General features: G+C 45.5%; 1 protein-coding gene across 13 annotated transcripts in view; it reads left to right on the top strand.

Annotated features, from left to right (window-relative positions):
* Positions 1 to 15,104, top strand: part of gdpd2 (glycerophosphodiester phosphodiesterase domain containing 2) — a 169,327-nt gene that overhangs the window by 128,910 nt on the left and 25,313 nt on the right. For 10 of the 13 annotated variants that reach the window (XR_013497651.1, XM_078211456.1, XM_078211454.1 and 7 more), the window contains 4 exons: positions 2,171 to 2,264; positions 9,721 to 9,795; positions 10,383 to 10,528; positions 11,416 to 11,498. Coding sequence is in view for 12 of the 13 variants with exons in the window: in XM_078211456.1 (XP_078067582.1) it covers positions 2,171 to 2,264; positions 9,721 to 9,795; positions 10,383 to 10,528; positions 11,416 to 11,498 (398 nt within the window). In the remaining variant the exon portion in view is untranslated. The remainder of the gene's footprint in view (positions 1 to 2,170; positions 2,265 to 9,720; positions 9,796 to 10,382; positions 10,529 to 11,415; positions 11,499 to 15,104) is intronic. The other 3 variants (XM_078211460.1, XM_078211461.1, XM_078211462.1) reach the window with 1 other exon arrangement.

Raw genomic sequence — 15,104 nt, 5'->3', positions numbered from 1 at the left:
GAAATGTTGGGTGGCAACCCTTGGCCTAATTATGGCCCTGAATAAGTAAATGGCTACTTAAGGGCCTGATCTCACCATCTCACCACTGCCGGTATTTTACCTGTGGCAGAGAAATGGGAAGACCAACAGCTTTATTTACAGGTTCTGGTCACAGGCAAGGAAGAGGAGCACCTTTGTAGTCCCCTGGGCCCACCAGAGGCAACCACCCTTGCCTCTCCCAAAAATCATTCCCCCTTGACCCTTCCCCCGGAACCTAGCTCTTTGCCCTCTGTGTCTCCTTTAACCCCACCCCCTCACTCCCATGATTGAGAACCCCCAACCCCAGAATTACCAGGGATCCTCAGAGTGGAGGGACAACCCGCTTGCAGTGGCATTGCTGGGCCGACAAAACTACTGGCAGCTCTTTATGTAGGACTTTCTCCTGAGTTAGGGACAAAGGTCTCTCCTTAAAGCAATTAATGCTGCTCTCAATGTTAAATTGCTGCAGGACAACTGTCACGACAATTGCTGGGCTCCCCCGCAATGTTTCAGCTGGCCACTGGGGACAGAGGTATCCCATAAAATCTAGTCCCAAAGGTCAGGGATACAGCCAAAGATGCATACCGCTTATTCTGCCAAACCATGCTGCCTTCAATCACACCTGCTCACAGGAAGCATGGCATCAGTGAATATATCCAGAGCTTTTCTAAATATTTGATTCAACTAATTTTTCATTTTTAGGTCTAGCATTTGGAATCCCAATGACAGAGTTCGTGATTGAAAGAGGCACCATGGGCAGAATTGCATGTTCCCCCACCAGTGGGTTTGCAGATTGTTGGTGTGGGAGGGTGCCTGTAAAATTCCCCAGATGGCATTCCTGCTCGGTTCCCAACAACCCTGATGTCTCTATGTCTCTGCAATTTTATGGTGGGATGAGTGAGGCCTAGTCTGGCAAACCCACCTTTGCCCCAATTGAGGCCCTTGAGTGGCCAATAAATGACTATTTAAGGGTTCCTTTTGGCCTAACCTCAATTTGCAGGCTAGTGGAAGGAGATCCAGGACAGAGGGGAAGCCTGAAGTGTGACTTTGCTTAGGCCGCGGACAGGAATAGGTGATTGCCTCCATCAACAACTTGCTTTCAATATTGGATGCCCCCACCCAACTCCCCATAGATCTGGCCCCTGCAGTTTCTCTCTTCCCCACACTGACCTCTCCATAACACCCCCACATCCCCTCTGCCCAACTCCCCAGGACTCATCTCCCTTCCGCGCTTTGAAGCACCCACACTTACCTATTCTGGGCTCCCAGGATTTAACCACTGTCCACTCCAGCCTCTGAAGCTATTGGAACCAATCTAGTTGGTGGCCAACTAGACTGGTCGGCAGCTCTGTGAGGAGGGACTTCCTGCTGAGTGAGGAGCAGAAATCCCATCTCCAGTTAATCAATGTTGGTTGGAGCATGAAATGGTGGGGTGGTGATACATTCACCACCAACTCCTTGGATGGTAGGAAGGCAAAGCCTGTCAACCTAAAAATTCTGCTCCATGTCAAATTTACTGACGGCACAGTAGCACAGTGGTTAGCACTGCTGCTTCACAGCTCCAGGGTCCCGGGTTCGGTTCCCGGCTCGGGTCACTGTCTGTGTGGAGTTTGCACATTCTCCTCATGTCTGCGTGGGTTTCCTCCGGGTGCTCCGGTTTCCTCCCACAGTCCAAAGATGTGCGGGTTAGGTTGATTGGCCAGGTTAAAAAAATTGCCCCTTAGAGTCCTGGGATGCGTAGGTTAGAGGGATTAGCGGGTAAAATATGTGGGGGTAGGGCCTGGGTGGGATTGTGGTCGGTGCAGACTCGATGGGCCAAATGGCCTCCTTCTGCACTGTAGGGATTCTATTCTATTCTATTCTATTCTATTCTATTCTATCGCAGAACCCTTATTAGCTCATTGAAGGAAAGAGTGATAAAGAAAATTTGGAGCAGAATGGGGACATTGGATTGTGATGAATAAACATAAACGCAAACTACTGTTTGGAATGAATGGACTGCTTTCAAGTTGTAATTTATGAAATCTAATTTTGCAGATTGAATCATAGACCTTACTGTTACTGCTGTATTTGTGAAACTGAAGAGTCATTTCACTGGCATTTGCTTTAAGTTCTTAAATTTGGAATTTACTGGTGTATTCTATTTCTGCAGATAACAGCTCCTTTTCTCCACATTGGTGCAGTCGTTGGTGTGACGAGTGTCGCCTGGTTGGTCATTGATCAATTTTTCCAATCAAAGAGAAGAAGTGAGTAACAGATAAATAGAACAGTCAGACATTGCAAACAATACTGCAGTTATCTGTATTTAAACCTCAGTTCTAAAATGAGAAGTTACAATCCAATGGTCCCATAATGGGTGGAGTTCTGCTGCCAAATTTCCTTTGATGAGTAGAATTTATGATTTTTTTACACTTTGTGTGGCTGGCAAGGGAGTCTTGCCTTTGGGGAGTGTATGTCAGAAATTCAGGTGCGCACTGCATATGAATTTTCAACCGTTCAGATCTCTCTGTAGTTGTGTTCTTCCATTGAGCAGGTCCTAACTGAAGTCATAGAATCATAGAATCTGACAGTGCAGAAGAAGGCCATTCGGCCCATCGAGTCTGCACCGACAACACCCAGGCCCTATCCCTATAACCCCACGCATTTACCCTAGCTAGTCCCCCGACACTAAGGGGCAATTTAGCATGGCCAATCCACCTAACCTGCACATCTTTCTACTGTGGGAGAAAACCGGAGGACCCGGAGGAAACCCACACAGACACGGGGAGAATGTGCAAACTCCACACAGACAGTGGCCCAAGTCGGAGAATCGAACCCGGATCCCCGGCGCTGTGAGGCAGCAGTGCTAACCACTGTGGCGCTGTGAGGCAGCAGTGCTGACCACTGTGCCACTGTGCCGCCCTCATGATGTCACAAATCAGATTCCTGAAACTATTGGGAAGAGTGGTTGGGGTGGGTTTTAGTGCCTTCCTCATGGTTTTTACCTTCAAAGTACCTTCTTTAATTTGGTTGCAACCAAGCCTGCGAGCTAACATTATCTACAAGAGAGGATGAGGTAGGAGAGGAGAGCCATTCACATCTTTTGGATACAAGTAATCTCACTGGATGGCCACAAAGTACTCAAAGGTGACACTGCATCTACCTGTGGAGTTAGAAGCATACCTTTGTGATTCAGAGGGTGGAATTTCCCAATGCCACCAGTGGGAATCGTGGCAGATGGAGACTCTAAGTTGGTGTGATGGAAAAAGTCTGTTTCCTACTGGTGGGAAATTAATTTGGAATTTTGTTCCCTTGACTTTGATGCGAGTTAAAGGTGGGTCAAGTTTCTTGCTGATCTATGTCAGGAAGAACATTTGCATTTATTTGCATAATCATGAATGCTCATTAAAAGGCCAACTGCCCTCCAAAGTAAATGCCCTGCCAGTGGATAATTAGAATGGACTGTTTTCCGACTCTATATAAATGGCGCACACTTGGCAAACTTCACTTCAGCAATGACTTCAAAATCACAGCTTCTGGGGAATATTGAAGAGAGTATCCTGGGGCAATATGGACCATGTTTGAAGTCTCTGCGGGGCATGCATTTCTTGGTCCTGGTCTTGGGCGGAGGATGGGTTCTCTGGGCAGTCATGTGCAGAGCATGGTCAGTCATCCAAGGAATTTGGTCCTGGAGGTTCAAAGAACAAAGGACAAAGAAAAGTACAGCACATGAACAGGCTCTTCAGCCCTCTAAGCCTGTGCTAATCATGATGTCCTAACTAAATTTAAAAAACACCTTCTACCCTTACTCGGTCCATATTCCTCTATTCCCTGCCTACTCATGTACCCATCCAAATGCCTCTTAATTGTTGCTAATGTGCCTGCTTCCACCACCTCTTCTGGCAGCACGTTCCAGACACCCACCACGCTCTGCGTGAAAAACTTACCCCACACATCTCCCTTAAATTTTCCCTCTCTCACCTTGAGCCTGTGCCCCCTTGTAATTGACACTTCAACCCTGGGAAAAAGCCTCTGACTATCCACCCTGTCTATGTCTCTCATAATTTTGTAGACCTCTATCAGGTCTCCCCTCAGCCTCCGTTTTTCCAGTGAAAACAATCCGAGTTTATTCAACCTCTCCTCATAGCCAACACTCTCAGGACCAGGCAACAGCTTGGTGAACCTTCTTTGCACTGTCTGAAAATGTTCCACGTCTTTCTGGTAGTGACCAAAACTGCACACAATACTCCAAATGCGGCCTAACCGAGGTTTTACATAGCTGCAACATGATTTGCCAACTCTTGTACTCAATGCCCCAGCTGATAAAAGGCAGGCATGCCATATGCCTTCTTAATCACCTTGGCCACCTGTGTTGCCACTTTTAGGGAACTGTGGACCTGCACGTCCAGATCCCTCTGTATGTTAATGTTCCTAAGGATTCTTCTATTTACAGTATAATTCGCACCCAAGTTTGATCCTCCAAAATGCATCACCTTGCATTTGTCCCGATTAAACTCCATCTGCCATTTCTGTGCCCCAGCCCCCAGTCTACCTATATCTTGTTGTATCGTCTGACAATCCCCAGCACTGTCAGCAACTCCACCAATTTTCATGTCATCCATAAACTTACTAATCAGACCCCCGCACGTTTTCCTCCAGATAATTTTGTATATACTACAAACAACAGAGGTCCCAGAACCGATCCCTGCGGAATGCCACTAGCTACAGATCTCCATTCTGAAAAACACCCTTCCACTGCTACTCTCTGTCTTCTATAACCAAGTTAGTTCTGTATCCATCTAGCCAGCCCACCCCGAATACCATGTGATTTTAGTTTTTGTACCAGTTTGCCATGTAGGACCTTGTCAAAAGCCTTACTAAAATCCATATAAACTATCCACAGCCCTTCCGTCATCAATTATCTTTGTCACCTTTTCAAAAAACTCAAATTAGTGAGACATGGCCTTTCACATACAAAACCATGCTGCTGTCACTAACCAGTCCATTTTCCTCCAAATGTGCATATGCCCTGTCCCTCAATATCTTCTCCAAAAGCTTCCCCACCACTGATATCAGGCTCACTGGCCTATAATTTCCTGGATCATCCCTGCTTCCTTTCTTAAACAAGGGAACAGCATTGGCTTTTTTCCAGTCCTCTGAAACCACGCCTGTGGTCAAAGAGGATATGAAGATATCTGTTAAGGCCCCAGCTATTTCTTCCCTTGTCTCCCACAGTAACCTGGCATGGATCCCATCCAGCCCCTTAACGCAATTTAGGATACCTCAATACTTCCTCCTTCGATATATTGACATTCCCTAGAGTGTTCACAATCCTATCCCTGACTTCAACATCCATCACATCCTTCTCCTTTGTGAATACCGATACAAGTACTCATTAAGGATCTCACCCACTTCCTGTGGCTTCACACGTAATTTCCCTCCATTGTCCTTGAGTGGGCCTACTCTTTCTCTTGCTACCCTCTTGCTCCTAATATATGCATAAAAAGCTTGGGATTCTCCTTGACCCTGTTTGCTAAACACATTTCATGGCCTCTTTTAGCCCTCCTAATTCCACATTTAAGTTCCTTCCCACTTCCACTATATTCCTGAAGGGCTCCATCAGTTTTTAGATGCCTAGACCTATCGTATGCTTCATTTTTCCTTTTGACTAAGCTTACAATTACCCTTGTCATCCATGGCTCCCGAATCCTGTGATTTCTATCCTTCATTTGTGCTGGGACATGCCTGTCCTGCACTCCAATCAACTGGCCTTTAAAAGCCTCCCAATGCCAGATGTGGATTGGCTCTCAAATAGCCACTCCCAATCCACATTCCCCAGTTCCTGTCTAATTTGGATGTAGTTGGCCCTCACCAAATTAAGCACACTCACCCGCAGGCCACACTTGTCCTTAACCATACTACCCAAAATCTTATGGAATTATGGTCACCAAGCCCAAAATGCTCCCCCACTGAAACACCGATCATCTGGCAATGTTCATTCCCCAATACCAAGTCTAGTATGGCCCTCTCTCTGGTTAGATTGTCAATATACTATATCAAAACGCCCGCCTGGATAACTCTAACAAATTGCTGCCCATCCGAGCCCCTGGCTACAAGGGATTTCCAGTCAATTTGGGAGAAGTTAAAGTCACCAACACAACTACCCTGTTTTTTTCACACCTTTTCAGTATATAATTACACAACTGCTCCTCTGTCTCCTGAGGGCTGTGCGGAGGTCTATAGTACACTCCCAACATTGTGATTTAACCCTTCCTATTCCTGAGCTCCACCCATAATGCCTCACTACAGGATCCTTCAATGTGTCCTCCCTCAACACAGCTCTGATGTGTTTCCTAATCAGCAATGCAACTCCCCCACCTCTTTTATTTCCCCTTCTATTTCCCCTTCTATCCCATTTAAAACAACGATATTCCGAAATGTTAAGCTCTCAGTCCTGTCCCTCCTTTAACCATGTCTCTGTAATTATCATAACATCATAATTCCATGCAGTAATCCAGGCTCTCAGTTCATTTGTCTTACCTGTTATACTTCTGGCATTGAAGCAAACTCACTCCGGACCTCCAGTACCGCCGAACCCCGCGGCCTCCCTCGGCCTGCTTGTACTCTGCACTATGTTAGTCTCAGTCTCACTTTCTTCCCCAGTCCCTACACTTAGTGGCCTGCTGCTTCAGTTCCCACCCCCCTGCCACACTCGGATATTAGTGCCTCTCAAGTCATGGCATTATAAGGCAGAGGGCCTTGTTATGAGATATACAGACTAAGGGAAGTCAAGGACTACAGACTGCATTCCTGCCTTGTGCTACAGGCATCTTCACATGTCTATGGATGTGGTAGCTCAGATTCTCAACAAATTCACGCCACAAGGACTTGAAGGGTAACCAATTCTGGTTTCTCTGAAGATTGCCACCACACCAAACCTTTTTGTCGACAGATCCTTCCAGGGCTCCACTGGAGATCTTTGCGTAATCTTACAATCGGTGACAACAAAAATGCATAAGGGAAGTATTAGATGTGCTTTTCACTAAAACGCAGCCATTCTTCATGGCTGAATCAAATAAGGCTGCCACCTTTGTGGGATCCTCTGTGATCACAGACTTTCCTCAAGTGCAGGACACGATCAAGTGCGCACATGTGGCCTTGAGGTTCGCTGATTAAAAAAGGATTTCATTCTCTGAATGTTCGGCTAATTTGTGATCACAGAAATCAAATCCTGAATGTTGGTGCTAGCTACCCAGGCAGCTCGCACAACTTGTATATTTTGAGTGGCTCCACGTGTTAGAGATATTAGAGAGTTGGCTCCTTGCTGATGAGGAGTAAGCCCAAAAGACATGGTTAATGTCTCCCATTTTTAGCCACAAAGTACAGCTGAGGAGGGAGACAACACAGCACATTCAGCCAAGGGTTCTTCATAGAGCAAACCAGAGGCCTCTTAATGATGGCATTTCAGATGTTTGGACCAGTCAGGCAGGCTCTCCAATACTCACTGCAGAGAGTGTCTAACTCTTTGTTTGCAGTGCCATGCCAACTTAGTGCCTCAAGTGGAGGGGTGAGGTGTTGCTACAGGGAAACATGGAGGAACTAGTTGTCTCCTTGGACCAGGAGGACTTGGGAGAGGATGAATCTGAAGAGGGCGAAGATTCCGATGAACCACATGAGGATGACATTGCATGAGCATGACCTGGCAGACTTGTCCTTGACAACCTCATAACTACAAGATTTTAAGAGGAATATGGTAAGGACAGGTGTGATAGCATAGCCCCTTTAAGGGGGTGTTCCTTGAGGGCCACAAATCTTTGCCATTCATGGGACTCCGGAGGTCTTACTATCAGAAAATGGTCCATCCTTCATGGTGGAGGAATTTCAGAAATTTATCAAATCTAATAGCATTCGCCAAGTTAGGTCGGCACCTAACCACCCAGCATCAAAAGGGTTGGCGGAACATGCCATGCAAACTTTTAAGGCCTCAATGAAGAAGCAAATAAATAGGCACCTACCTTTATGGATCACCAGCTTTTTATTATCTTACATCACCACATCAAATGTGACCACAAGGATCATGCCAGCTGAGCTGCTAATGGGACGTTGTTTAAGACCATGGTTAGATATTATATTTCCAAGTTTGGTGGGTGGGTGGAGGCTAGGCAAGCCTCTCAGAAATAAAATCACAACTCGAGGAAGAATGATCGAGTCTTCCAAGATGAAGGTTTAATCATGATCAGAAATTTTGCAGCAAGACTGCCATGAATGGCTGTTAAGAGTTTGGGAAGGACAGGGCCGGTCTCCTATACTATAGAGTTTGCCATTTGCCTCAGCCCAAACTAATTTTTCATATCCAGACAAACCTAGCTTGGAGTTGAGACATTCTGCAAAAGTGCGGAAGTCGCCAGACTGACTAAGCTTATGACAACTAGTCATGGGGGGATGGTTTCCCCTGATGTTTTTCAGTAAATTATTGCTTGTATTAATGATTTTCTTTCTCTTTAGGTGACTTCAGGAGTTAGGGGGGAAGGAGTGTGGTAGCGAGACACCTCAGGCTCATGTGGTTGGGCCAAACCCTATGGAGTGTCGAGGCAGGAAACTTAGCCAATCGAGTGCGAGGGCATGTATCCTAGGTTGAGAAGGATTGGCAGTTGGAGCCAGGGAGGAATAGTGTACAGTTGCATAGTTATTCTTTCGGACACTATTTTTATATAGAGTTAATCATTATGTTGGCAATAAAGCCCTTTAGTTCTGAAGACTCATCAAGTCGCCCTCGATTCGTTACAACATGTGTTTTCATGATTGAAGTTCTCTTCCTACTTTGATGCAAGGAATACAGCAAAACCTTTATTGTCATCTTCATCATTCTCACAATGATCGCAGAGGCAGTATAGGTCCCATTCCACCAGGTCATCCTTTGAAGGCACAGTAGTCTAGGTACCATGTGGTTGTTATGGAATGTGATTCATACTCCATGTCCTTAAGCAACTGCACATAATACAGGTCCTTAAACTATCGCGACAACATCCGCCAAATAACATTGCACACATGGATGCACTCATGCCAGTTTGACAGCAGTTCACCAGGATGGCTCTAACAGGAAAAACATTCTCATTGATTAGCACTTGACCACCTAAAGATAGAGTAACACGCAGACAGCACCATCTCTTCTAACACCAGCTTCATGTATAAATAATGCTGGTGTCAAACAAATTATTTGTTTGATTATTGACAAGCACTCATTACCCTGCATTTGGTAGAACCTGCAAATTTTATGCCCTACATTGCCTTGGCATTTGGGAGAGATGTGGCCCAATCAATTTTGACATGGTAGTCAGTGATAACTTCTTCCCTTCATAAATCCGACTGAGCACTCAGGTGATGTGCCAGAGCATCGCTTTCATAGCATCACAGTCCCCAACATTGTCCATCTCACAAAGGCCAATCCTTTTTATTTACCCTAACTCATGCAATGAATTACATATTGATTTGCATTCTGTGCCTTTATAGAGGGATTCCATAGATTTGATGGATTGCATGTTGCTTCTATTCCTTATGACCTTCTGATACTAACATCCACTGGCAAAAATAACGGAGATAAAGCCTAGCAATAATGATTAGAATCAGAGGGGATAATTTGAAACATCAGGGTGGAGGTTGTATTGGAGGCTGACTGAGGAATATCAATGAGATCACATGCCTAAGATTTTACCTGTGTTTCAGATTTAATACTGACTGGCTCAATTTCCCAGGCATCAAGAAACCTGGCAAAGAGGAAAAAATGTATGGATCAAATTGGTATGTGTATTTCTAGCACTGCTTGTGGGCCATGAGTGCTTTCTTCTTGCTCCCCAACCCCCTTCCTTCACACCCCAAGCAAACCTGCTTCACCTCGTGGTTGGATCATCCCCTACAATTCTCTGGCCACCGACCAATATGCCTGGAACCCTAATGATACTGACACCCACCTCACCATGTCCATCTCCTCAATGATGATCTCACTGGCACCCCCCAAGGACCACAATGATCCATGATGAAATCCTGCCTATCCCATGTCCACCCCTTCTTATTCCTCCATTCTTCCTCACCACTCAGCTGTAGCCATTGTTGAAGGCTGGCTCATTCATCAGCTGCTCAGCCATCCTGTTAACTCAATCTTGTTGTCTGTGGCCATGAAATGAAATCCAAAAATATTAACCTGATCCTTTATCTTAAATTTGATGGGACCTCTAAGAAACCCATACCTCTGGGCTTTCCAGTTACTAAATCTCCCCCTCATCCCACCCCTGTACTTCCCATAACCACTGGGGCCAGTGAATCAGTTTGCTGGAAATGATAGAGGTACAGTGCCAGAATCTTTATAATGGTTACACTTTGCTTTTCAGTTTTCCAGGTTGTCCTACCGACGTTCTATTTCGGAGTTGTGATATGTCTTTATTTCATTCCTTGTGCAATTTCTTCTCCTTGTATTATTGAAAAAGAAAATCTGGCACCACGACCAACTATGATGGGGCACCGTGGAGCACCCATGGTAGGTATCTGCTGTTCTATTCCAAAAAGGCAATCTTTACATACTTTTACATTTATTTACTGAGTTATAGATTACAAGCATACATCTCCTAACCCAACAGCCATTGTATTTATGTCTATTTGTATGGGTTCAAGTGAATGCCCAGAATCTGAATACAATTAAGCAGTTAATATATAATTAATATCTACCATCTGTTGTGGTACATGTAATGGAATCTCTATTTGCTCATGAGAATATGAGCACTGCCAGCTTTGAGTGGGTAGGTTAGCTGCATACTTAAAAACATTCATTAAAATCAGAAATAGCAGAATCCAGGCAGCTTTCCAACAGACAAGTAACCCAAGGCATTTTTGCCTTAATCTCACCAATTTCCACTGGCCAGATTAGATAAAATCCACTCCATTGGTTTTGCACTATTTAGGTTTGTCAGACAATTAAACTAAATTTCTTGCAGTCTACCGAACAGCTTTTTAAAGCAATATTTGTTGTGAGAAATCATGCCTTTATTGATTGTGCAGGACAACCCTGTACCTCCCTCCTACTCTATCTGATCAGGGAGTGTTTAATTGGTTAGTTGCAAGGGAGCTTAACTCTGCACCCATCATTTGCTATATTTGACTGAGTATGTTGATGCGATGGTGCTGAGAGGATTTTATTCTCCATCTAATCCCCGATGTAGATGATCTGAGAGTGCCTAATAAGACAGTGTAGGAAGAGCTTAGTGTTAGACTAAGCTTTATTCTCCATCAAACTCATGTTGCACCAGACCTGGGAATGATTAATGGAAAAATGTAGAGATAACATCTAACCCATGTTGTACCTGACATAGGAGTGTTTAATGCTGGCACAGGCATATTAGATGGTGACTATTCTACATATTGTTTTAGTTGGCTCCAGAGAACACCATAATGTCTTTTGAGGAAACTGTGAACTGTGAGGCATCTACTTTTGAAACTGATGTGCAGATCAGGTATGTGACAAGCAGTCATTGTTTTTTTTAACCAATAAATGTCTTGGAGTTACCAAGTATATAGCCCCTGTGCAATAACTGTGACTCCCTCCCAAACTCCCATACCCACCCCACCTACCACCATCAAGCTGGAAATCCAAAATACATATCAAAAATTCTGGAGATACTAGGCAGATCACATATCATATTTGGAGAATGAAGAAGAGTTAACAGGTGGAGTTTTTGTGAAGGTAATGTTCATGGCTCTTGGCTGAGAAGTCAGGGATGGACCCGACTCCATAGGGGCAGGAGGCCACATCCTAATATTAAGGCAGTCAGGCTGTTAAGTGGCTAATGCCGGGTTCCATCCCCATCTCTGAGGTCGTTCTGCCTCCAACAGCTGCTGACCAGAAATGTTGGCCAGTGTTGGGACTATGGCAGTCCAGTACGAGAACACTAGAAGGCCGGATTTAAAGGTGAGACAGGGCAGCTTTGGAGCTCAGGGAAATGTCAGGCCCCAGTGAGAGGGGTCGGGGTTAAGGATTGAGAGACTGAGCGTAGGAAGGAACAGGTGAGTGGCTTCAATCACCATTGTGGGGGAGAGGAGGTGTCTAAATTTTTAAAATTCATCCGTGGGACATGGGCGTTGCTGGCTGGCCAACATTTATTGGCCATCCCTGATTGCCCAAAAGCAGTTGAAAGTCAACCACATTGCTGTGGCTCTGAAGTCACATGACCAGGTAAGGCCATCAGATTTCCTTCCCTAAATGACATTAGTGAACCAGGTGGGTTTTTTCAGCAATCAACAATGGTTTCATGATCATCAGTAGATTCTTAATTCCAGATATATTTTTCTTGAATTCTAATTCCACCATCTGCTGTGGCGGTATTCGAACCCGGGTCCCCAGAACATTAATAATCAAGCAATAATACCACCATGCCATTGCCTCCCCATAGATAGAAAATTGGGCAGAGTGCCTGAACAAAACTGAACTGCCTCAAGCCTGCAACCAAGCCGACCAGCTTTTACTTGCCAAAGTGTAGAAACAGCAGGAGGATTGCATTACTCCAGCAAAATTGCTGTGTTTCTTCAATTAGTGCTGTCAGGTGACTCCTTAATTGGGCTAATTTAATTCCTGCCACTGCCAGGTAGGATATCTTCTCTGCGAAGTTATTTTGGAAAAATCACAATGAGGCAACAACGGGCCCTATTTTACCATTTTGATTCTAAGTGCTGGGCGGACTTGAAACTGGGAGTGCTTCAGATCTGACTTTTAGACCTGTTCTGAGGTGCCCCCATTCGCACTCTGCTTGCAAAAATATCTGTGATTCTGAATCGCGCTGCACAAGCCTGTGGGTGGGGCTTAACGCGCCCGAATTCCTGCAGCTCCGATCGGTGCCTCCAACTGTGCATGCGCAAAAAAAAAGATAGAATGCTGCTCCCCTGCCACATCCCTCCAGGGCCGGATAAAGCCTCTCCCTGGCCCCCTCAGACATTGCCCCACCCCCACAACATTACTGACCCCCTTATCCTCCCACACCCCCACCACCCAGAACAATCGCAGGCTCCTCCCCCCTTCCCCCTCACTGATCTCAGGCAGGCCCTCCCTTCCCCCTCACTGCTCTCAGGCAGAGTGGCAGTGGACCTCTCTTCCCCTCCACTGATCTCAGGCAGAGTGCCAGTGGACCCCCCTTCCCCTCCACTGATCACAGGCAGAGTGGCAGCGGACCCCCTTCCCCGTCACTGATCTCAGGCAGAGAGGCAACGGACCCCCCTTCCCTGCCACTGATCTCAGGCAGTGTGGCAGCAGAACCCCCCCCCCTTCCCTCTCCCCAATGATCTCAAGCAGAGTGGCAGCGGACCCACTACGCCCCTCCCCTCTCCCCCCCCTCCCCCACCGATCTCAAGCCATTGGATGCTCATCACTTACCTCCTCACTAACTGGAGCGCCCAAATCGGACTTATATGGAGCATGTCTGTTTTGCATCGATTCTGGATGGGCGAACAAAGTGATAAAGGGAGAAGTGCCGGTAAAGTTGGGCGTGCAGCCCATTAAGTCAATTTAAATGCATGCAAATCTGATCGCGGCCATTTTCGGGCCTTGGTAAAGGGGGAACCGGCGCAGAGGCGGGCGCAGATCCCGCTACTCGCCTCACGCCCAACTTTACCAAGTTTTCGCACCCGAAAACGGGCGCAACACGATGATAAAATCAAGCCCAACATGTCTACCAACAGCTCACTATCTTCTGCATGAATTTGTTGGCACACTCACCTCCAAAGCTTCCTCTGGCTCTCCAGGAAAATTCTCCTTGAGGAATCTAACCCAGAAGTATAAACTGGAGTGTTTAATCCAATGTTAAATCATGTGAAATAAAAAGAGGGAAGAACATTGTCGATTGAGAGGGGGATTTAAAAAATGACCAAGGCCATTCCCTCACGCTGACAGGATCTTCTCGTCCTGCCGATGTGATCAGAAATTGGGATGGTCCACCAACCCTGCTAGGGGGCGCTCCACCATGGAAGGGGGCTTGAAAATGTCAACCACAAGTTTTTTTAAAAAGATCAATTTAAGTATTTTAAAACTCCAAAAGTAATACAATCCTGAATAAAGGGGACTCCATACTGTAAAGTTAAATTTTCAGGCCAGAGAGCGGTTTTTTGGCAGTAATTAAGATTTATTGCTCATTGAAACATCTGCGTGCATCCCTAATATTTGCTGGCATGTTTACTGGGTATTTAGTGTTTAGTATCATGGATGTGTTCTTACAGCATCTCACTTGAAAACAACCATTGTCCAGTATCCTGGTGACTTTATTACCCATCATAAAACCAAAGCCATTTGTTGCCAGTAAACAGAGCAGTCCACACACTCAGCCTGAAGTTTAAAATCTCTTGCCCTGAACTTCGTCATATTTCCTAACAGACCATAGTAGTGTCCTTTCTTGCTTGGCCATTTTTGTATTAGACAACAGCTTGTTGGCTATACTAATTGTCAGCATTTTGCACCTTTCATATATTTTAATGCTGAATCAATCTGTGGGCTTCTTATGGGCTGAGATTTTCCAGCCATTCCCATCTTCGCGATCTTCTCGTCCCACTGATGGTGATCTCCTGCTGTGGGCCCCCAGGCGGCGGAGGGTGCAAACTGTGGGAAAACCCATTGACAGCAGCGGGCCTGAAAGATCCTACTGTCTGCCAATGGTGGGCTACTTCCACTGCCACAAAACATGCTGGGGAGGAATGGAAAATCCAATCCATGGAGGCAGAGGGCAAATTGGAGAGCAACTTATTTGTGTTTAATGGTTCATATGTCGACAACAGAACTTGCTCTCCTATTTCCTCCATATTGCTGGTGAATGCTAATCACTTCACTATTATTTTTATTGTAAAATTCCGATTATTGTGTCAGGGTACAACTTTGAGATGCTTCTGGGAGCTTTCTTGCACTAGGCTAGCAATTCAGACTAGCACACTTTGATTCACTCGAACTCCTGAAAATAATAACAAGTCCTGTTCTGGGCTATTGAGAAAGGCTTCAGCAGTTTAGCAAAGAACAATCATGGAAATCATATCTGGCAGGAAAACTTTAGAGATATTTTGCTTTTATATTCTTTGATCATTTTCAA

This window comes from Mustelus asterias, chromosome 4 (assembly GCF_964213995.1).
Source record: "Mustelus asterias chromosome 4, sMusAst1.hap1.1, whole genome shotgun sequence".
Classification (NCBI taxonomy): domain Eukaryota; kingdom Metazoa; phylum Chordata; class Chondrichthyes; order Carcharhiniformes; family Triakidae; genus Mustelus; species Mustelus asterias.
The sequence above is the reverse complement of the archived record's forward strand: the minus strand, read 5'-3'. Positions and strand labels throughout refer to the sequence as shown.